Raw genomic sequence first — 23,226 nt, 5'->3', positions numbered from 1 at the left:
TACAAACATACCTACACACATACATTGTCACCTACACAATAAGAAAGGGAATGAAATTAATGATTAATGGAGTTACACCTTCACGTCTCGCACTTCTCGCTGTAAAAAAACTTCTGAAATGATCGAATACATACACACACACACACACACACATATATAGGGTAAGGATCCTAGGAGAACCACTTGACAATTAATTGAGAACTTTGAGAACCATTTTGGACAACTAAAAAACCTCTAAAAAATATTTAAAAAAAATTATAAAACAAAAAAAAAACAAAAACAATTAAAAAAGAAAAAAAAACCAAAATTCTTATATTTCATTCCGGTTTCATAAAAATAAAAAAACTTCGTATTATACACATATGTATAATTTCATTTAATTTCTAGTTACGTAATGTATACATATATACATTATCATTTATCTTAAATTTTACAAATGTGTATAATAAAAAAAACATGTATGTACATATTATACATATATGTATAATTTAACTAAACCGAGACATTTTTTTATGAGACCGGGATGATAAATAAGAATTATTGTTTTTTTTACTTTTTTTATTTTTGCGTTTTTTTTTGTTTTATGATTTTTTTTTTTATTTTTGGATTTTTTGTGGTCCAAAATGGTTCTTTAAGTTCTCAATTTCAAAACAGTTCTCACATGATCTCAATCATATATATATATATAGGATTAAATACAATAATCTCTTATCATACATTACGTACGCGACACCCTCAACCCTAAATTTCAAAAAACACGCGGTGGCAAATTTGTAAATTATTTCAAATCATTTCAATCCTAATTAACCATTGCATCGATTCAACCATCGTCACCCGCGTCATTTGCAGTCACACACTACAATTGATTTGAATTGAAATATGCCATTTGCAGAAACCCAGTTGCAGACGTTCCATATTTTGTTCATAAAATGGAGTCGTTTACAGTGGCGAATACAAAAGTATTAAGTACGGGGGCAAAATTTGGGTCGGCTAAACTGGGTCGGTACAAAAACAAATAGTGTTTATATAATACCAAATTATTAATTCGCTAAACAAAACTCAAAACCATAGTTCAATCAAAAGCCATTGATTTGATACATATCTGGGTTGGTACAAAAACACCGTCACTCATCAAAGCCATTAATTCGCTAAACATAACTCAAAACCATAACTCAAAGCCATTCGCTAAACTGGGTCGGTACAAAAATACCGACACTCATCAAAACCGACACCGTCATTCATCATCTCCGCTGCATGATACCTCAGCCAACCACCCGAAGGACCGCACGAACCCGGAACCACTAACCGACGCCACTGATTTTCCGGCGAGAGCTCCTACACTGTCACTGATTTTCGTCGTGGAACATACTAACGCTACCACCATTGATTTGACACAACCCCCCCCCCCCCCTCAATTAATGAATTGAATCCGCCTCTGGTAGTTAGATGGACCATGTCCCAACAACACTATGGCGACGGCATAACGTTGGGACACCCTTTGGCGATAGACATTTGGGGTCAATAGCGATGACTTCTGTTGTCTCCCTATCCTCAAGTTATTGTAGTGTATATGGATGACATATTATTTTTAATATAAAAGGTTGTTGTATTGTAGTGGCCTGTGTTTGGTGGGGATAAAGATCGCACCTTTTTGAATTCAATGTATGTGACAGAATAATATTTCATCAAAAAGTCTGCGGATGGTAAAGTTTCAAGTCGTTAAGGTGAGTGGAAGGAAGTTTCTTTCAAAGTTTGTTTATCAATGAATATCCTAGATATCTAATTACCTATGAAATACTTTTCTGAAATTGCATGTCATCCAATTATTCTAATGATTTATTAAAGACTTTAACAGGGGAGGCTCGGAGGGTGTGCGAGCTGCACCATCAGCCGGGGCATAAAAGGTTCAGGGGCACAAACTTTTTCATATATATTACATATATATGTTTTTTAGTGTTTAAAATAATGTTATTTGCAATGGTTTATGAGATAAGTACATGCTCAGAATTGTTTCTGCTTATACTAAACCGTTTGATAAAGGTATTATCCATGTACGCTAGCGAATAAAAAGTTTTCGTTAAGGCACATGGGCCTTTCTATTTTTGCTCGGCCGAGGTATTTAAATTTTCGGAGACGGCCTTGAACTTTAACTAGTAAGTTATGTGTGCTTTAATATTGTGTTTTAGTTTATAATTCTTTTGACAAAGAATCTAGAAAGTTTCATCAAAGTGGAAATGACATTTTGCAACTTTCTTTCCTCCCACTATCTTAAAACTTTTTGATAGGAATTCAACTAGTTATAATGATGGTCTACATTGAGCGACTCTTGCGCCATCATAAGTATTTGATTTTAGCCCATGAAGGGCAGTGCTAATGCAAGTGGGTGCCCACACATGTGTGAGTCTATATATGTTCAAACACATTTGGAACCTGCAAGCGTCATTTAGAACCACAGTTTTCACAATTGTTGAAATCCTAAGCACATATATATGAAATCTTTCACGTATTTTTGGCTTCAATTAATTACTGCAACCTTGTGTTCTAATTGTCTGTGTTATGACAATCCGGGGCGGGTTTTGTGCGTTGATGATGAGAGACTGGCACTTCTGCAGTTTAAACAAGATCTCATAGATGATGCCGACAGGCTCTCTTCTTGGAGCAGTGTGAACATCGACTGCTGCATGTGGGATGGAATCGTTTGTGATAACTTTACCAGTCATGTCCAAGAACTTCATCTTCGTGGACCTGATCCTGAACTTGAAGAAGCATCAACTCAGATGCTCAGAGGAAATATTAATCCATCACTGCTGTTGTTGAAGCAACTCAAGTACCTAGACTTGAGTTGCAATGATTTTGAAGCTATTCAAATTCCTAGTTTCATAGGCTCTCTTTGGAACTTGAGATATCTTAATCTCTCAATGTCACAATTCTACGGTCGAGTTCCTCACCAACTAGGGAATTTATCCATGTTGGTTGTCCTTGATCTAGGGAACGGGCCATGGCTAAGAAACGTTCCTGTGAACGATATGCATTGGCTATTGAGTCTCCAATTGTTGAAATACCTAGATTTGTCTGGCTATGATCTTAGTAGTGCATTTGATTGGCTTCAAGTGATCAACACCCTTCCATCTTTGGTAGAATTGCATCTGCCTTCAAGCAATCTTACCCATATTCCACACCATCTAACCGAGGTTAATTTTACTTCACTATCTATCCTTGATCTTTCTTATAACATTTTTGACAGTTTGATGCCTTGGTGGATTTTTAGTCTTAGTAAGCTAGTTTCCTTGGATTTGACTAGATGCCTTTTCCATGGTCCAGTTCCTGGTAGGGTAGGTGGTTTTCAGAACATGACTTCTCTAAAAGTGGTTCATGTTTCTAAAAATGATTTCATGAACTCAACATCCGTCTTGAACGGATTGTTAAGTGTTACTAGCCTTGTGTCCATAGACATTAGTACCTGCAATATTTCAACTTCTATTCTCGGTCGTCTTGAGAACATGACTTCTCTTGTTAGTATCGACTTGTCACAAAATGATATCAAGGAGACATTGCCAAACTCAATTGGCAACCTTTGCAACTTAAGACATCTTGATCTCCGATCTAACTATTTTAGTGGAAGTATATCGGAGCTTTTGAGTAATTTCTGTGAATGTAATTCACCTAAGTTGGAGTATTTGGCGCTCACTGCCAATTTCCTATGGGGTCATATTCCAGACAGAATAGGACAACTTCAAAATCTAGTCACTTTTGATCTTGCATACAATAACATTTCTGGTGCAATTCCAAATTCTTTAGGAAGATTATCACACTTAAAGGAAGTGATGCTTAATGTTAACTTTCTTTTTGGTAAGCTCCCTGATACAGTCGGGAACTTAACATCATTGGAATGGTTAGAGATTACTTTTAACAAATTCAATGGAAGCCTATCAGTAAGTCTTGGAAAACTAAGGAACTTACAATATTTAAGTGTGCATCATAATATGTTTACCGGAGATGTCACTCAAGATCACTTTGCTAATCTCACAGCATTGACCACGTTATGGGCAGATGCAAACGCGCTAACTCTAAAACTAAGAGTTAAGAACTGGACCCCCCCCCCCTTTCCATCTTGGAGTCCTCAGAATAGGTAATTGGAATCTAGGCCCTCAATTTCCTTTGTGGATTCGGTCACAAGGAAATTTGACAGATTTAGACATAGGCAACACAGGAATTTCAGACATCATGCCTAGTTGGTTTTGGAGCTCATTTTCTGATATTATTTTCTTGAATATATCTCACAATAATATCCAAGGGATGTTGGTAGAAGATCTTAGTATGGTTGCGCCTAATGCAGTCGTAGATCTAAGTTACAACCATTTCGAAGGTCCATTACCTGGAACGTTCAACGAAGCTGACTTTGTTCTTCTAGATGTATCAATCAATCGTCTTTCAGGATCTCTTGAGAAATTCTTGTGTCCTCGTTTAAAAAAAGATACATTGCTACAAGTTCTTGATCTAGCCAATAACAACTTGTCAGGCACCATTCCCGATTGTTGGATGAATTGGCAAGCTTTATCAGTCATAAATTTTGTGAGTAATTATCTTTCTGGTGGAATCCCACAATCTGTTGAGAGCTTATCTTCCCTCCAATCGTTCAACATCCGCAACAACAATCTCTCTGGAAAGCTACCTGCGTTTCTTTTAAATTCCAAAAGCTTACAAATAATTGAGCTTGCTGAGAATAAATTCACTGGAAGCATACCATTGGTGACAGAGGGAGAAGAAACAAAGCTGAAACTACTCAGTCTTAGATCAAACATGCTGGCGGGTGAAATCCCATATGAGCTCTGTCATCTTACGTCTATCCAAATCCTTGATCTTGCTCATAACAATCTTTCAGGAACTCTCCCAACATGCTTCTACAACTTCAGCATAATGTCTGGAAGGCAGCAATCAAGTACAATTGTGTTGTATGATGTGCCATTTCAGGTGCAAGTTCTTGGCAGTGCATCATTGGTGACTAAAGGAAGAGAGTTTGAATATAGCACCATTTTGTATCTAGTAACAACCTTGGATCTTTCAAGTAATAACTTCTCTGGTCCCATTCCCAAGGAGCTTATGGGTCTCTTAGGCTTGCGCTGGTTGAATTTATCTGGAAATCATTTAACCGGAAGAATCCCAGAAGAGATTGGTAAAATGGCATCGCTTGAATCTCTTGATCTGTCTGTGAATCAACTTGAGGGGAGGATTCCTTTTAGCATGTCAAGGTTAACAACCTTAAACTGGTTGAATCTGTCTTCCAACAAATTAACAGGAGATATTCCAACAAGTACTCAGCTGCAGAGCTTCAATGAGTCAAGTTTCATGTCAAACACCCTTTGCGGTCCACCACTTGCAGTAGTATGCAACAAGAAAGGGATCTCGCCTGATGCAAGGGCGGAAGGTGGAGCAGAAGAACAAACTGATGATGAATTAGATGAACAGAAATGGGGATTTATTATTAGTATTGTACTTGGATTTATAATTGGCTTCTGGATTGTGGTTGCTCCTCTGATTGTTAGCAAAATATGAAGTTATTTCTTACTTTAATTTTCTTCACAATGTGTGGTTCAAGATTTATGTTGCTTGTCGTTGATTGGTTCATTTTAGATACATTTTATTTCATATTAAGTTGTTGATTAAATGTATTAGTATTATTATGAATTACTTTATTTTATACCGTGTTCATATTTCGTAGGTTAAAATGACGACGTGTGGTAAAAAGGCGTCTTGGCTTAAAAAGATTTTTCAGTGATTGAATATTTCATAGGTTAAAATGACGATGTGTGGTTAAACTTAAGAGTGGTCGAAGCGGGTTACTCAGACAAGCCAAGTAGCTTGGCCGAGTAGTCAAGTATCCGAGGGACCCCAGCCGAGTAGTATGTCGAGTACTTTGGGCCATATAGATGAACTCTGCCTGAGTAGAGGCTTGCAACGTATGAACAATATTGGGAATATAAAAAATCGTTTTTTATATAAATACATAAAACCATAAATCAATCACATTTTTTATCACTCTTTACTCAATATATTCTCTACACACACTTTCAACTTTAAAAAGAGAAAAAAGAAAAAAAAGGAGGCTCGTCAAGAATAACATCAAAAAGTACATCGACACGAACCGATTCTGACTCAACCGAATCCGAGCCAAACAAACATGATTCAACGTCCAAACGCACGACATCTGAACCCAAGCTAGAGCCATCAATTTTCGAGCCAAACGATCTTAATTTATCACATTGTTTTTATTTTCTTATTTTATTTATTTTACTATTGTATTTTAATTATTGGACTCTTATTTTATTTAATAAAATTATGGGTGGTTGTTCATTAGCAAAGGAAAAACCTTTAAACATCTGGGTTTGAGAGAAAAAGGTCTTTGGTTCAAGTCTTGTAGACAACAAGCAAAACTTTTTTGTCGTTAAAAAAATAATTATAAATTAAAAAAAATGTTGAGTGGGTAAACCATTCCCTAAATTTAGTAGTTTGGAATAATTTTGGGTTGATTTGATGTGGCAATAAAAGCAAAAGTCTATAAAATGAGCATGAGCAAGGGTATACTCCATGGAACACTAGTGGTGGTGGTGGTGGTGGTGGTGGTGCTGCAAAGATAGCATCAATGGTCTCATTGAAATACCACGCCCCCACCCCTAGTCCACTAATGGCAAGGCCCCAATGACCTTCCCACACACACCACACCTAGTAAGATTTTTTTTCCTTTTAATTTTTGTTTTATTTTTAATTTAAATAATATAAACAAATGGAATAACGTAGAGTTGTATTGGCACTGAAAATACCCATCCCTACTGTATATCGTAAAATTAAAAAAGGAATACATTTTATAATATTGTTTAATTCATATTTTATTTTTAAAGTTGAACACTCCCACCCACCAGTCCACCCATGCTGGTGTTTTGCATATCATCACAAACCACTTAAATATGTACCTTTTTTAATTTTACAATCTACTGAATGTATCGGCTTATTGCTCTTAACTCTTAGAATTTTCACTAAGAATAAAATAGTGTTTCGATATCATTGTTGGGTTGTTTATTTTTATTATTAGTTATTTAATAAATTTAAACATTTATAATGGTTATGAAAAGATATGAAGGCTCGTCGGATTAGATATTAACTCCCGGAAGAATAGATATGAGGGCCCGACAGAATAAATATAAAGGCCCGAAGGAATAGATTCATTGGCCAACCATTTATTAAACAGCCGGACCTCCTGTTTGAAGGTTATTAAACGGTCGAACCAACTATTTAATAGCGGTCGGCCCCATAACTAAACGGTCGGATTTTTAAAAAGCGGCCGAGCCCGACAGTTTAAGTGTATACGTGTCTAGATGTGGCCAGTTCAAAACGAAAGGGTGTGCCATTTTGGTCATTTTCCCTTCATTAAATTAACATATAAAATATTTAAAACGACGTCTATTGGTCGATAAAACTCCGGCGTTGATAAAACCCGAGGGTTATAGTGGCGGGGGGTGACACGAATTTGGTTGATATCAGCCACGTTCATTACATCGTAAAACCCGAGCGTTGAAACCCGGGAACATAATTAGGCGGTTCACCCAAATTTTCCAATCAAATAAAACTGAAATTTCTGACAAGAACAAAGTATGTGTATCGCTTGACTCAGTCAGTCAGACCTTAGCTTGCGGGTTTGCCCCTGGCGATGTGTCTACGTACCTTGTGAATTTGTCTATCAAATTTTCCAATCACTTTTACTATAGAATTTCGACATATACACATTACAACAATAATGGTCCCCGCTACTTTTTCAATAGCATGTGCTTGAATATATCTTGTATAATGCCAAATGAATTAATGCAAGTAGTTTTATATGATGGTCAATATTAAGCAACTCTTGCACCATCACAAGGGTTTGATTTTTCAGGCCTCTTGACAATTGAGTCTGCATGCATTAGTGTGTGTGTGTGTATAGTGTCCAAGCACATTTAGTTACCAGCAAACAACCTTTAATACCACAGTTTTCAATATTTCTATACTCATAAACTCTCGTCTATATGAAATCTTTACCGCTTTTTCGGCTTCTAATCGTTTCTTTAACCTTGTGTATAACTTGTTGTCTTTGTAATGATAATACTGGACGGGTTTTGTGCGTTGATCATGAAAGATTAGCGCTTCTACAGCTTAAAAACGATCTCATAGATGGTGCCGGCAGGCTCTCTTCTTGGAGCAGTGTGGACATCGACTGTTGTACATGGGATGGAATCGTTTGTGATAACATTACAGGTCATGTCCAAGAGCTTCGCCTTCGTGGCCCTGATCCTGAACTAGAAGACGCTTCAAATCAGATGCTCCGAGGTAAACTTAATCATTCTCTGTTGTTGTTGAAGCAACTCAAGTACATAGACTTGAGCTGCAACGATTTTGAAGCTATTCGAATTCCTAGTTTCATAGGCTCTCTTCGGAACTTGAGATATCTTAATCTCTCAATGTCACATTTCTACGGTGGAGTTCCTCCCCAACTAGGGAATCTGTCCATGTTGGTTGTCCTTGATCTAAAAAACTGGCCATATCTAAGTAACGTTCCTGTGAGCGATATGAGATGGCTGTCGAGTCTCCAATTGTTGAAATACCTAGATTTGTCCGGCTATGATCTTGGTAGTGCATCTGACTGGTTTCAAGTGATCAACACCCTTCCATCTTTAGGAGAATTGCACCTGCTTTCATGCAATCTTACTCAAATTCCACATCATCTAACCGGGGTTAATTTTACTTCACTGACTGTCCTTGATCTTTCATATAACATTTTTGACAGTTTGATGCCTTGGTGGATTTTTAGTCTAGGCAAGTTAGTTTCCTTGGATTTGACTAGATGCCTTTTCCATGGTCCAGTTCCTGGTAGGGTAGGTGGTTTTCAAAACATGACTTCTTTAAAAGTGGTTCGTGTTTCTGAAAACGATTTTATGAACTCAACATCTGTCTTGAGTGGATTTTTAAGCGTTACTAGCCTTGTGTCCATAGACCTTAGTACCTGCAATCTTTCTACTTCAATTCTTGGGGGTCTTCAGAACATGACTTCTCTTGTTAGTATCGATTTGTCACAAAATTACATCAACCAGATTCTTCCAAGCTCGTTTGGAAATCTTTGCAGCTTAAGTTATGTTGATTTTCGATCTAACCATTTTAGTGGAAGTGTATTAGAGCTTCTGGATAACTTCTGTGAATGTAATTCATCTAAGTTGGAGTATTTGGCGCTTAGTGCTAACTACCTTACAGGTCGTATATCAGATAGAATTGGACAACTTCAAAATCTAATCACTTTTGATCTTGCGTTCAATTTTATTTCTGGTGTGATTCCAAATTCTTTAGGAAGATTGCCATTCTTAAAATAACTTATGCTTAATGTTAACTATCTGTCCGGTAAGCTCCCTGACACAACCGGGAACTTAAAATCATTTGAATGGTTAGAGATTTCTTTCAAAAAATTAAATGGAAGCCTACCAGTAAGTCTTGGAAAGCTAAGAAACTTACAATATTTGAGTGTGCACCATAATATGTTGACGGGAGATGTCACTCAAGATCACTTTGCTAATCTCACAGCATTGACGACGTTATGGGCAGATGCAAACATGCTAACTCTAAAACTAAGTGTTAAGAAATGGACCCCACCTTTCCAACTTGGTGTCCTCAGAATAGGTTCTTGGAATCTAGGCCCTCAATTTCCTTCATGGATTCGGTCACAAGGAAATTTGACAAAGTTAGACATAGGCAACGCAGGAATTTCGGACACCGTGCCTAGTTGGTTTCGGAGCTCGTATTCTGGTATTGAATTATTGAATATGTCTCACAATTCTATTCGGGGAACATTGTTTGAAGATCTTAGTATGGTTGCGCCTACTGCAGTCGTGGATCTAAGTAACAACCGTTTTGAAGGTCCATTACCTGGAAAGTTCAATGAAGCTGACTTTGATGTTCTAGATGTATCAAGCAATCATCTATCAGGATCTCTTGAGCAATTCTTGTGTCCTCGATTAAAAAGAGACGCACATCTAAAAGTTCTTGGTCTAGCCAATAACAACCTGTCAGGCACTATTCCAGATTGTTGGATGAATTGGCAAGATTTATCTGATATAGACTTTGAGAATAATAATCTTTCTGGTGGAATCCCACAATCTATAGAGAGCTTATCTTCCCTCCAATCGTTCAATATCCGAAATAACCATCTCTCTGGAAAGCTACCTGCGTTTCTTTTAAATTCCAAAAGCTTACAAATTGTTGAACTTGCTGAGAATAAATTCACCGGAAGCATACCGGTGTTGATAGAGGGAGAAGAAACAAATCTGAAACTACTCAGCCTCAGATCAAACATGTTGGCGGGTGAAATCCCATATGAACTTTGTCGTCTTTCATCTATCCAGATCCTGGATCTTGCTCATAACAATCTTTCAGGAACCCTCCCGACATGTTTCTACAATTTCAGCATAATGTCTGGAAGGCAACAACCAAGTCGAATTGTGCTATATGATGCGCCATTTCAATTGCGATTTCTTGGCCGTGCATCGTTGGTGACTAAAGGAAGAGAGTTTGAATATGGCAACATTTTGTATCTAGTTACAATGTTGGATCTTTCATTTAATAAGTTCTCTGGAACCATTCCAAAAGAACTTGTTGGCCTCTCAAGCTTGCGTTGGTTGAATTTGTCTGGAAATCATTTAACCGGAAGAATCCCAGACGAGATTGGTAACATGAAATTACTTGAATCTCTTGATTTGTCAGTGAATCAGCTCGAGGGGAGGATTCCTTTGAGCATGTCGAGGTTGACATACTTAAATTGGTTAAATTTGTCTTCCAACAAGTTAACCGGAGAAATCCCAACAAGTGCTCAGCTGCAAGGATTCAACGAGTCAAGCTTCATGTCAAACACGCTTTGTGGGCCTCCACTTGCCGTGTGCAACAAGAAAGGGATTTCACCTGATTCAAGTGTGGGAGAAGAACAAACTGACGATGAAAAGGATTGGGGATTCATAATCAGCATTGTGCTTGGATTTATAGTCGGCTTCTGGGTAGTGGTTGCTCCTTTGCTTGCTAGCAAAGTATGGAGAAGTTCTTACTTTACTTTACTTTCCGATGTGTGGCTCAAGATTTATCTTGCTTGTCAAAGGAATTCCTTTTGAATACCACCAAGTCAGATCGGATCGGATGGATCAGAAGCTATCGGCCTTTATGATTTTTGAATTTGAATAAAGATCAATGTAACAGTATTGTCTATTTGGTTTCATGCAAGTTGTTGGGATTAATTGTTTGTTTCTTGTTCTTCTTGTTTACGCGGTATGCAATTCAAAAATAAAGCTTCTGATCATATCATATGTTCTTTGTTTCATTGTGTGTATGTTCTATTTACCAACAGTAATTCTATCACTTCATTACATGTGATTTATTGTGGATCCTTAGATATAGTCAATAACAATTTTAATAATTTAAACTAGTTCTATTACGGAAATATTAAACACACTTAAAACTCTCACTTTCTTTCATTTTTCTTTTTCTTTATGTTATATTATATTAAAGTTATAAACTCGGCTAGGACATCGTACCAAGCAGGCAATCACAGTCCTTGGCTGGCGTTTAGAAAATAAAAGAGGAGGATGAGCCGATGAGGTGTTAATACAGTGGGCCACATGAGTGCTTTCAGCGGCCCAATAGAGTAATCATCTATTGCTGCTTGCCTTTCCTTGTGGGCCACAATGGACCTTTCTTAAAACGCTGTTAGCCTGTTAGGTACTATATACGAAAGAAAAGAAAGATTTTATTAATTAAGTCATCTTTATAAACTAAAGAGGCTAAACAAAGAATTCATAACAATTTGTTGTGGTGAAAAAACAACCTGATATGAAAATAGAATATGATAAGAGGCTAGACCTAACAAAATTATATATAGGATTTAAGAACAAATTTTCCTACGAAAATGACACGAGCAAAACAAGTCTAATCATGTTAAATAGGTCAGAGACAACGTTGCTAACACGAGTATAAAGTGTGAAAAAAAAATCATTGAAGCTCAAAAATGAGTTTAGAGAAATCCTTAAGAGTTGCTAGACATTAGACAATATGACTAAACATGGGACTGCATAAAATTCATCTAGATTTCCCTAGATATTGTGGACTAGATGTGGTATAGATAGGTTGAGCTTTCTAGATTAAAAGATCCAGGCCAATTGTAACCCACCCAAATATCATTCAAGCAACATCTCAAAGTTGAAAGTACACTTGCATTCTTGTAATAGCTTAAAACAATACAAAACTATCTTTTTGTATACTTAAAATCTGGTGTTACTTTTCTAGTCTTTAAACATAGCTTAAATTAATCATTATAAATAAATCAATATATTTATTTTATACATTTTTATAAGATTTGTGTGTTTATAAATTCTACAAACATTTACAAGTATGTGCATATAAATTTTATCAACGCCACTAAAACTTTATATAAAGGGATGTGTTATTTATACACCATTTATATGGTGTACATAAAAGATAAAATGTGTGTCAAAAGAGTGTATGAATATCATAAAAGGGTATGTGAATAACCATTGTCAATATAAAACCTAAGATGCCAAAACCAAGGGGTTTCAATTTTGGACTCGAAACCAAATGCCAGATCTGGATTTGAAAAATCCACCGAGTGCATATAACCTGCCGACCCCACCCATAAGGGATTCACAAAATTCAAAACATAAAAAAGCAAATCATCCACAAAACCACATCACTTTGCAAAAAGCTTGTGAATTGTAAGATTCCACTATGACTATGTCATTGTGTCAATTCATATACTATTAGAAAAGGAAAGCTGACATGTATGAGGTGAAAGAAAACATGAAATCAATTAATATTAGGGGAAAGTCATCCATGACAATCATGTCTACTATCAAATTTACTTAAAACAGCCATTGATTTTTAATTTTTAAGTTTTCTAGAAGGCAAGGGATCCTCCCACACCACCCTGGATCTTCATACACTATTTTTTGTTCTATACGGCTCGTATAGGGCTATATGGTCGTATAGGACCTGAATCGTGTCAGAGGTTGTCAGCCATCGTTTATTGTGCCTCGTATAGGCCTATACGGCCGTATAGAGACTTTTTTTTTTTAAAATGATGACCATATATACAATATATGTGATTTATACGGGTCGTATTTGGCTCGTTTATAGACACTTTTTTTAAAAAAAAATGATGACCATATATACAATATATGTGATTTATACGGGTCGTATTTGGTTCATTTATCTTAACGGGTTTAAATGTTGAGCTCAAGCTTAACTCGTCAAAAGCTCAAGACTATCTAGGCATATTTGTTGCTTACATATAATAAAAGTTTGAGGTTTTTTTTAACATCTAGTCAAACATATATTAAAATAAAAATGCACCCCAAAATTTGAGGTTTTTTTAAAATCGTTTTCCGGTAGCGATTAAGGTAGTCTGAATGTTTCTGCAAATGTTTTCTATACGGTCGTATAGCCCTATACGACCGTATAGCTTTTATCGTTTTGTCTGAATGCAATACGAGACATTTAATGCCTATACGGTCGTATAGGCTGTAAAAAGCTGTTTTTTGTCTCTTTGTCAGGCATGTGTACCCTATACGGCCGTATAAGCCTATACGAGCCGTATAGGCATATGGGGGTGGTGTGGGAGGATCACATCCCTTCTAGAATAGGTCGATTAAAAATAAACAATTAGACAAATAAGCATGGACAGCAGAAGTGGCAACAAACGAAACGACATTGAAATACCCAAAAAGTGAGAAACGACCACACAAGATGCAACCTTCATCGTACATATGTCAGTGTGTAACACCCTGAAAACTTTGTGTCAAATTTGATACCTTTGAAAGTTGAGGGCTAACTAGTCATTAAGCCAAAGCTAAAGTTCAGGGTCTAGTATGCAAATAAGGAAAGTTTTGAGGATAGCGGACCGCTATTAGAATGTGTAACGATCCAATAAAAAATATGTGTGTTGGATCCTTTACATATATGGTTAACAATCAAGGAAGCCATGAGGGGAATGGCTTTATGTCTATGTTTAGTTGCTAAATTTCCAGGTTGTGTCCCTGTTAGTTGTCTCGAGTTATTAGCCTTGTAGCTATAATGAGTAATAAAATCGTTTTGAGTTAGTTACTTAGTCAGCGTTATTAACCAGCTATGTGTTAACATTTTTTTTTAAATTGTTTTCTGGTAATCAATCAGTGTAGTTTTTAAATATAGAGTTTTGGGTAGCGATGCAACTTGTTGTCCCTTTACTTTCTGTTTCGATAGAATCATAACTTTGTAAATAAATTTGGATATATTTAAAATTAATTTTTTTATAATTATTACTAAAAGTTATTAATAATAATATTCTATATTTTTAACGGCCAACAAACATAGAATGCCTAGGTACTCCGTATGGGTGACCCAATGGCAAAAGGCCACCGTCAGCTGGCCCAACCCAGCTGTACGAAACTCTTAAGCGCATCCAAATTATCTCCAGTTCCGAAGAAACCCACTGGTGGTAAAACCTGGACGTCTTCAGAATCAATTTAAAGATCATAGTCTTCTTTCATTGAATCACATATGTCCTCTCAAAGAGTCAAAGTATTGTAAACTGGGATTAAACTTGAGTTTTCATTAAAAAAAATAAAAATAAATAAAATAAATAAATAAAAATCTTTCCTACCATACAATCATACATTACGAAGGACAATAATATTCTATCATATTTAATTTTAATATTTAACAACCGACAACAAGTTTTCTTTCTAATAAAAATGGTAAATTCAATAACTACCAAATTAATTAGCACCTTCCAATGTTATAAAAAATAAAAACATATTTTATAAAGGTTTCTTTAATGCAAATGCACCTAGAAAACTGATTTGATTCCCATAAGACAAAGCCCCACATCCATTCTCTTCTCTGTCTGCACTTGTAACAGAAGAGAAGAAAACCACCTTCTTTTCTCAACAATATTAATATTAATGTCTTCTCTTTCTGTCTTTGAAGAGGTAGGTCCCAGCAGAGCCCAGTTGGACCCGCAAGAATCACCTTGAAGAGGGACGTCTGCGCAGAAACCAACTGGATCCGCAGGACCAACCATGCTCAGAGACGTGACGTCCTTACGCGCAGTACGCAAGCTGTTCCCGCAGGAAATGCCTCCCGATGGTGAAGGACTCCGCCTGTTCCCGCAGCTTCGGATACAAGCCATCAGGGAAGGCCACCCGCGCAGCAAGGCTACACGCACAAGGCACTTAGCTCTCAATCACTCAGTGTCACCTGAAGGAATGAGCAAAGCCGGGAACAATCCCGCACAAGGGCGGGAGGGGGAATACTCCCGCCCAAATAAGCCAGTCCGTACGATACGGGAAGATCTTCTGTACTGTACCTGACGAGGTATGGGCAAAAGATCTGACTAAAGATACGACAGCTTATTGACAACAGTATGGCGAGCAGCATGCTCCTGTACTGTATGTCACTATTAGCCGCTGCCTACTCACCAACTACTGCCATACCACGTGCATAGCCGGCAGTTGGTGGAAAAGGAATAGTACACAGCAGGCCTGGTCACTATCAGCCGCTGCCTACCCACCAACTACCAGCAGGGCACGTGCGTAGGCCACTGTTGGTGGAACAGGAATACTGTTGCAGCCGGCCACACCTCCTTGGAAACCTACCTTCGGCTATAAATACCACAAATGGTATGACCATCTCATCTCATCATATCTTAACATATTATCATCATATTATACCTGATATCTGCTCTAGCAATCTCTTAATATACATTTATATTTAAAGAGCAATCTAGCCTGATTCTCACGCCGGAGGGTGGTCACAAGGAGGAACCCCCCCTTCTCAGTGACAAGCTCACGGTGTCTGTTTTGCAGGTTATCAGAAGAACCATCTTCCCTGGGTCTAACCCCTCGTGGGAAACATCTATCTAACCCCCAGGTTACCCGTAATCTGCCCGGGGTCCGGTTAGTGTTTCTTCAGTCTTCTTATTTCCTTCCCAGATCCTCACCTAAATGGGGTGTATTTGAATCTTTAAACCCGACCCAGATCCTGTAGATCCTCTAAATGGAGAAAAGACACATTATTATATTGATTGTGACATTATCTTCTTCTTTTGTTTTGTTATTTTTTCTTTTCTTGATTTGTGTTTGTAGAACAACAAAAGGGTCTAAAACAAACAAGTCATGGGATCAAGAAGAAAACCCTGAGTTTAAAGAAAGTGGTGTTGAAGATTTAGAAGTCAAAGGTGATTTTATTAAGTTTGAAGGTGGTGAAGATCTTACTTGTTTTGACATATTGGATGCTCCTGGTGAAGTGATTGGAAAGTCAAGTGATGGTACTTTGTATAGAGCTAACTTGTTGGGTGATTCAGTTTTGTTGTTGAGATTCTTGAGGCCAGCTTGTATTACTGGGAAAGTACAAGAGATTATGCGTGTGGTACAACTTTTAGGGTCTATTAAGCATCCTAATTTAGTGCCTCTTTGTGGGTTTTATTCTGGACCTAGAGGTGAAAAGCTTCTTGTTCATCCTTTTTACAGGAGAGGAAATTTGGCTCAGTTTATAAGAGGTAATTAATATTTTTTATGCATATTTATATTTAATTTCTTGATTTACATGATTAAAGTAAAAAAAAAAAGATTTGACCTATCCTTTTTTTTCTGGGTTTTTTTTATTAAGATTTTGAATGAAATAAAGTTATTTTTGGTCCAATGAGAATTTCTTTATGTGTATGGTTATAAAGATTTGATTTTTACTTTTGGGTTTTCTTTGAAGTTTATAATGGTGCTCTTTATTTATTTATTTATTTATTTATTTATTTATTTATTTATTTATTTTGTAATCTTAAAGATTTTGAATGAAATAAAGTACTTGTTGGGCAATAACAATTTCTTTGTGTATGATTTATAAAGATTTGATTTTACTTTTGGGTTTTGTTTAAAGATTCTAAATGTAATAGTGGCCTTTTTGGGCAATCATAATATTTAGGCAATGATAAATAGCTTATGCAAGCAGAAGTTATGTCAGTAGGGTACCTGTGATGCAGTCAGTGGTTGTACTGTACAACCATTTGATGCAAATTTGTGTGTTAGCCAGCTCCTACAGCACTGGCAATATTGTAATATGTGCAAGTTTTGTTGTACATATTCAACCTAAAGCAGGTTAAAAATTTATTTACTTGAGGGTAAATATTCAACCTTTTATGATTTTCTTGTACAAATTTTCTTTCTACACATTTAAAAACAATTTTTGCACCACTCATTATTTTATGTCAAAGTTAACAAGATCTTGTTGATATCTTGAAGATTAGGACTGTGTGATGGATAGCAATTTGTTACCAAATTTACAAAATAGTATCATTGCCTAATTTTTCATATAGTAAAATGACTTTTTTGCCCTTGAAAAGTCAATTTTTGGCTCATTGATAATAGAATTATATAATTACTCAAAATGATAATTAACTATTCATCTCAATTATTAGTTCATCACTACATGGCAGTTTTCTCCATATAGAAAATATGGATTTATTCTATATTTAAAGGTTTTTTGATTGGATAAAATATATAATATGCATGTGGGGAGGCTATGCCGGGTCATTCTGGTCATCAATTTAGATCTTTGTTTTTATTAGATTGTCTTCATATATTTAATAACCTTCACATGCCCTTAGATTATAATACTTCCAAAGTATGTCAATTTTGGGCCGACATTTTACTTTCAAGAGTCAAAATCAGTTAACTTTTAAATGTAAGAAATAAGAATCACTTCTATTACTTTAGGGTAAATTTTAGGGATGTCATGTTTGTACACTCTTTGTGTGTGTACCATCATCCTTTTTCATGTTGTCATACACACCAACCGAGTCGTATAGGTTTTTATACGACTCGTATGGTGAGTGTTTAAATAGGTCAAAGTGTGTATGAATAACTAAAGGCAAATTTTATTATAGATAAAAAGTTACAAAGTAGTCATTTTTATTGTGTCACACACGATTTTAATAAAGCATATATTTACAAAGGTATAACACAAGAAATATGCTGCTTTCATGATTTTTTTTAGTTTTATGCTCTATACATCTTTTTCAGGACATTTATACCCTTAGAAGTAACAAAAACATATGTTTTTGTTACTTGAAGTCCTAGATAAATTATAACAGAATTACACGAATGGTCCTTGTCGTAGTTTAAATTTCACTTTTAGTCATCAAGTATGGTAATGTACACCACTGGTCCCAACTTATTCAAGAACGTAACATGGTTGGTCCCTATTACGGATGAAAGTTAACTTTTTTTGTGTTAAGTTGGTACGAAATGACAAAAATGACCCGTACCATTGAAAATAGAAATTTAAAACCTAAAAGTTAAAAAAATTAAAATTTGATTATAATCACTTTCATATAGTTGAATAGTTTCTCAAACACGAGAAACTGGTTATCATGACTTGATAATCACTTTCAAAACACAAATCAAAACGTCGTAACTATATTCTTTGGTAGCTTATGTTTCTTTGATTATTGTTTTACAGATGAGAACGGGGACTCGCACAAATGGGAAATCATTTATAGGATATCAACAGGCATTGTTAGAGGATTAGCTTATCTGCATACAAGCCTTCAAAAACCGATCATCCATGGAAATCTCAAGTCGAAAAACATACTTTTGGGCAGAAATTATCATCCGTTTGTATCAGATTTTGGCCTGCATCTGCTCTTGAATTCAGCAGCGGCACAAGACATGCTAGAACACCCTGCTTTTGAGGGTTATAAAGCACCTGAATTAACTAAAATGAAAGATTTTAGTACCGAAACCGACATCTACAATCTTGGGGTCATTTTGCTTGAATTAATAACGGGTAAGGAACCGATTAATGGGAAAGCAAACCCTGATCAAGATTTGCATTTACCAACCGCGGTTAGAAATGCAATGCTGGATCATCGGATGTCGGATCTATACCATCCGGATATTCTTGATGACGGTAATGGTGGACAGAGTTGTGTTAATGAAGATATTATTATTCAGTTTGTGCAGCTTGCGTTGGCTTGTTGTTCGCCTTCACCTTCTCTTCGGCCCGACATAAAGCAGATTTGTAAGAAGCTTGAAGAAATTGGACCAAAATCTTGAAGATTTGTAAATGGTCAAAATGGTCAAAGTCTTGGAAACAATGAGATGATGAATGACAAACATATCTTAATTGATATGGGTCAAACATGTTCTTGAATGGTCAAAGTCAGAGTCTTTAATGGTGGTTGACCCATCTTTGTGAACAAGATCAAAATTGCCAATTATTTAGAATATTCAAAGAGATTTTAACTGTTTTCTAGATTCTATACAACTGGTAGATATGACAAATCAAGTATTCCATTTTTTTATAATCTTTCATCTCTCACCAATTACAGATCATTTTCTTTAAATATTTAGCTGGCAAAGATGGTTATGGGCCAGATTGTTTTTAAGTGTCTACTAGGTGATGGAGAATATGACTAAATAATACAAAGTATGATTAGCTGAATGGATTGCATGTGGAATATGAGTCAGTTTTGTTAATGAAGGTTATTGATAATGTTAATAATTCAACCAGATTCTAAGGAGAATCATTTAACAATATTTGTATTCATTTAATTTGTTTAACATTAAGATACAAAACATACAAACTCAGATTCACAATCTACCTAGCACCAACATATGTATACATCAAAGCTTTTATGAGCAGGAAAACTTGAATCAGCAGAGTACATTTGGGACCGCTCACATGGACCTACTTACGTTGCTTGTAGACAAATCATGAAAACCGACACATCAGGGTAGTGTCATCCAAGGACGAGGCCGGGTAAAAGATTACTTCACAACAAAAAGTATCCGTTATAAAGTACAAGGATGGTATCATGTCATCCATGAACTGATATGGTACCTGTTTACGACATTAAAATTATATGATATATAACGATATATAATTTTATCCCTAGCAATGCTATTTAACCATGAATCAAACTCCATTCTCCTTTAAACACATTAGCATCCACATCAAACATGCATGCCAACATTCCATGAAAAACTTCAACCATTAACTATCTAGATAACCTCACATACCCAAGTTTCAACATAAGATATCAAGGGCGAATAAGCTAGATTAAAAAACTATATGTTTACGTTTTTATCACTTTAACCAGACACATATCAAACAAGTATCCCACAAAAACAAAAGGTAAGTAAGTACAACATTCTCATGAAACTTTAGAAAGCGACTCGAAGAACAAAAAAGCACCTGGCCACCGACCCAGTTTTGAAAACCCGTCATTCGCAACAGACAACCTTAACGGTTTAGATAACTCAAGATCACAAAGCTCCTCAAAAGTCTTCAAACCAATATTGTACTTTATAGCCTTCCCAGGTATTTCCACCACCAAAAACGAGTCTTCTTCTCTTTCTCCCTCAACAAAACAATGCATCACAAATGGCTGCACGACCCTGAAATGACCTAAAGCCAGAGCAATTCTATCTATTTCCGGGAACCTGGTCATTACCTGATTAAGATCAACATGGTACTTCACAGACCACCCCGAATAGTCCCTATGCATTTCATGAACATCAAGCTTCAAATTTGGAGGAAATATGTCGATAAACAACAAACAATCACGAGATTCAACCAGAGGATAACAATGCTGCTTAACATTCCAACCATCACGCACTACAGGTGTCGAAACTCTATCAACCCGATCTTCATTAACCTTCAGGTAAAAAATAAACCCTTTCTTGTTGATCCAATGAACCGCATCATTCCAATAAACACCACCTGTAAACTCGGTATCAATCTGATTACCAAAAGGTTTTCCAGACATCTTCCATCTTCCTGTTTCCGACGAGTAAATCTCCATGGCGTAAAGATCATCAATCCAGTAATGTCCTCCAACGCATATAACTTTATAATGGCACGATTTTAAAGGATCAAATACTAACGTCATACCACGCGGTCGCCTTTGAAAATTAGGTCTCAGAAGGGTGACAACTTGATTGATTGTTGGATTGTAAACATAATATGCAGCATTGTATTCAATTGACTTTGTAATCTTACAAAACTGTTCATGTAAACTATAACAAAGCATTAAACCATTCGAAGAATGCAGCACAATTATACCTGAAGCAGACACAATAAACAAAACAAAGTTATTGTAGCAGTTATTTAAATGCTTCGAGTTCGATCACTCAACCCTATGACCGACAGTTTGGTTATATGTTTTTGTCAAAACCGAATTTACGGATCAGTTTTGGTTTAAAAAAAAAAAGCTCAACTGAATTTATAGATTTTACAACTTTTTAAGTAATTTAGCTGAATTATCTAACTCAAGTATTTTATCCCAAATGTATAATATTCAATTAATTATTAATTTACAAAATGACTTAAGATCAAAATCATTATTTTGAGCCAAAACAGGAATTTTCGGCCCAAAATGTTCCAAGTTCAAAGGAAAACCAAAACCGAAATGAACCCAAACCGAAACCTGAACCGAACAGTTTACAAAAATAAAAAAAAAACAGTTGATTGTTGGTTTGATTTCAGCCCAAAACCAAACTAAACTGAATTTATAGATTTTTCATTCTTTATTTTAAATAATTTATATGAATGTAATAAATATCTAACTCAAATATTTTAGCCCAAATATGCGGTAGTCAATTAGTTATTAATTTACAAAATGATTCATAGTAAAATCATTACTTTGTTCCAAAAAATTGACGGCCCAAGATGTTCAAGATCAAAAGGAAAAACCGAACTAAACCCAAACCGAAAAACTGAACCGAACAGTTTTCAAAAATTCAAAAACCTAACTTTAAATGTTTGGTTCAATTTCAGCCCAAAATGTTCAAAACCGAAACCGAACTGAACCCAAACCAAGAAACTGAACCCAACAGTTTTCAAGACTTCAAAAACCCAACTTTCCATTCTTGGTTCGGTTTCAGCCCAAAATGTTCCAACCACAAATAGAAAACCCGAAAGCAAACTAAACTAAACCCAAACCGAAAAACAGAAAAACCTAACAGTTTTCAGAAATTCAAAAACCGAAGTTCCAATTATCGGTTCAATTTCAACCCAAAACCGACCTGCACACATCCCTAACATGTTACCAATACATTCAATTCCATTTCCAATCCCACAAACCAATTCACACAAACTAAAACAACAAATCATACATACCCGAAGTAGACTCATCTCCATCAAACTCCAACTTCTTGAACGGCGGTTTACAATTACAATTCCCACGATCAAACGGCACGAACTCATATTCCGGGTTACCCACATTCCCAATTCTCTGTACGAACAACCCGCGAGGTGGGTTAGGGTTAGGGTTTCGAATAAGTGCAAACCGGTGGTCTGAAATCAAGGAACGCCAGTGTTTGGAGACGCATTTTGACCGGAGGAGTGATCGGATGGGTAATCGGAGGAGGATTTCGGTTAATACGTCGTCGTGCGAAGCTAAATCGGTTGAGGATAATAATATTGGGTGTTTATTTGATGTGGGGTTTTGGGATTTGAGATATTGTTTGATGTTGGTTTTCATTGTTGGTGTCTGATGGGTGTTGGATTGAGTTCCGGTGACTATGTAATTGAGATCACGGCGGTGATGATAATTTAGACCAACAACTGGAATCCGGGTTTGTGTCGAGTAAGGCACTCGTAGGGTGAAAAAAGCCTTATTTTTTTTCTTACTAGTAGATGAAATGAAATTGTTTAATTATTATTATTATTTTTTTTGTTTAATTACTTAATTAATAATAATAATAAGTATTTGTACTCGTTCGTTGTGGTGGTATGATGGGGCGTGTCATATGCATTATATGTTAGAAAGTTACAGTGTGTTTAGATGGGATGCGATGAAAGCCCGTTCCGTTTCAATTTGTTGTGGTGAAAGTTTTGTGATCAAAATCGAAGGTGTAAAAGTTTTGTTCATGTATGTTTAGTTTTGTATCATTTTCTACATATGTGTATGTTCTATACATAAACAAATAATCAAAGTATTTGTTAATATATTTTCGAGATTAATGAGAGATTACTTTACTTGATAACATTTTTTTTTATTGTTACATTTTTATAAAACGAATAGTTTGTCTTGTTCTTCGTGTTCTCGTAGTGTATAGTGTTCTGCATAGACTTCTTTTGTATACATATCAATTAGACTCGGATAATCAATTCATGATT

The 23,226-nt window shown here is 36.0% G+C and overlaps 2 protein-coding genes and 2 pseudogenes across 2 annotated transcripts; 3 read left to right on the top strand and 1 right to left on the bottom strand.

The window, feature by feature from the left end:
• The first annotated feature begins 2,448 nt into the window (after positions 1–2,448).
• Positions 2,449–5,617, top strand: LOC143546273 (receptor-like protein EIX2; annotated as a pseudogene).
• Positions 5,618–8,054: 2,437 nt separating this feature from the next.
• LOC143546272 (receptor-like protein EIX2) lies at positions 8,055–11,324 on the top strand (annotated as a pseudogene).
• Positions 11,325–14,861: 3,537 nt separating this feature from the next.
• LOC143546307 (putative kinase-like protein TMKL1) lies at positions 14,862–19,402 on the top strand. The gene is made up of 3 exons (XM_077038003.1): positions 14,862–15,026; positions 16,010–16,606; positions 18,562–19,402. Exons 2-3 carry the CDS (start codon positions 16,105–16,107, stop codon positions 19,155–19,157), a joined length of 1,098 nt encoding a protein of 365 aa, XP_076894118.1. The 5' UTR covers positions 14,862–15,026; positions 16,010–16,104; the 3' UTR covers positions 19,158–19,402.
• A 746-nt stretch (positions 19,403–20,148) lies between these two features.
• LOC143546286 (F-box protein At5g07610-like) lies at positions 20,149–22,605 on the bottom strand. The gene is made up of 2 exons (XM_077037983.1): positions 22,225–22,605; positions 20,149–21,168 (listed from the first exon to the last, which is right to left on the bottom strand). Exons 1-2 carry the CDS (start codon positions 22,586–22,588, stop codon positions 20,258–20,260), a joined length of 1,275 nt encoding a protein of 424 aa, XP_076894098.1. The 5' UTR covers positions 22,589–22,605; the 3' UTR covers positions 20,149–20,257.
• Between the last annotated feature and the right edge of the window lie 621 nt (positions 22,606–23,226).

Source organism: Bidens hawaiensis, unplaced genomic scaffold, assembly GCF_021521415.1.
Source record: "Bidens hawaiensis isolate Kalapana, Puna unplaced genomic scaffold, B.hawaiensis_p1.1 tig00014333_1, whole genome shotgun sequence".
NCBI lineage: Eukaryota > Viridiplantae > Streptophyta > Magnoliopsida > Asterales > Asteraceae > Bidens > Bidens hawaiensis.
The sequence above is the reverse complement of the archived record's forward strand: the minus strand, read 5'-3'. Positions and strand labels throughout refer to the sequence as shown.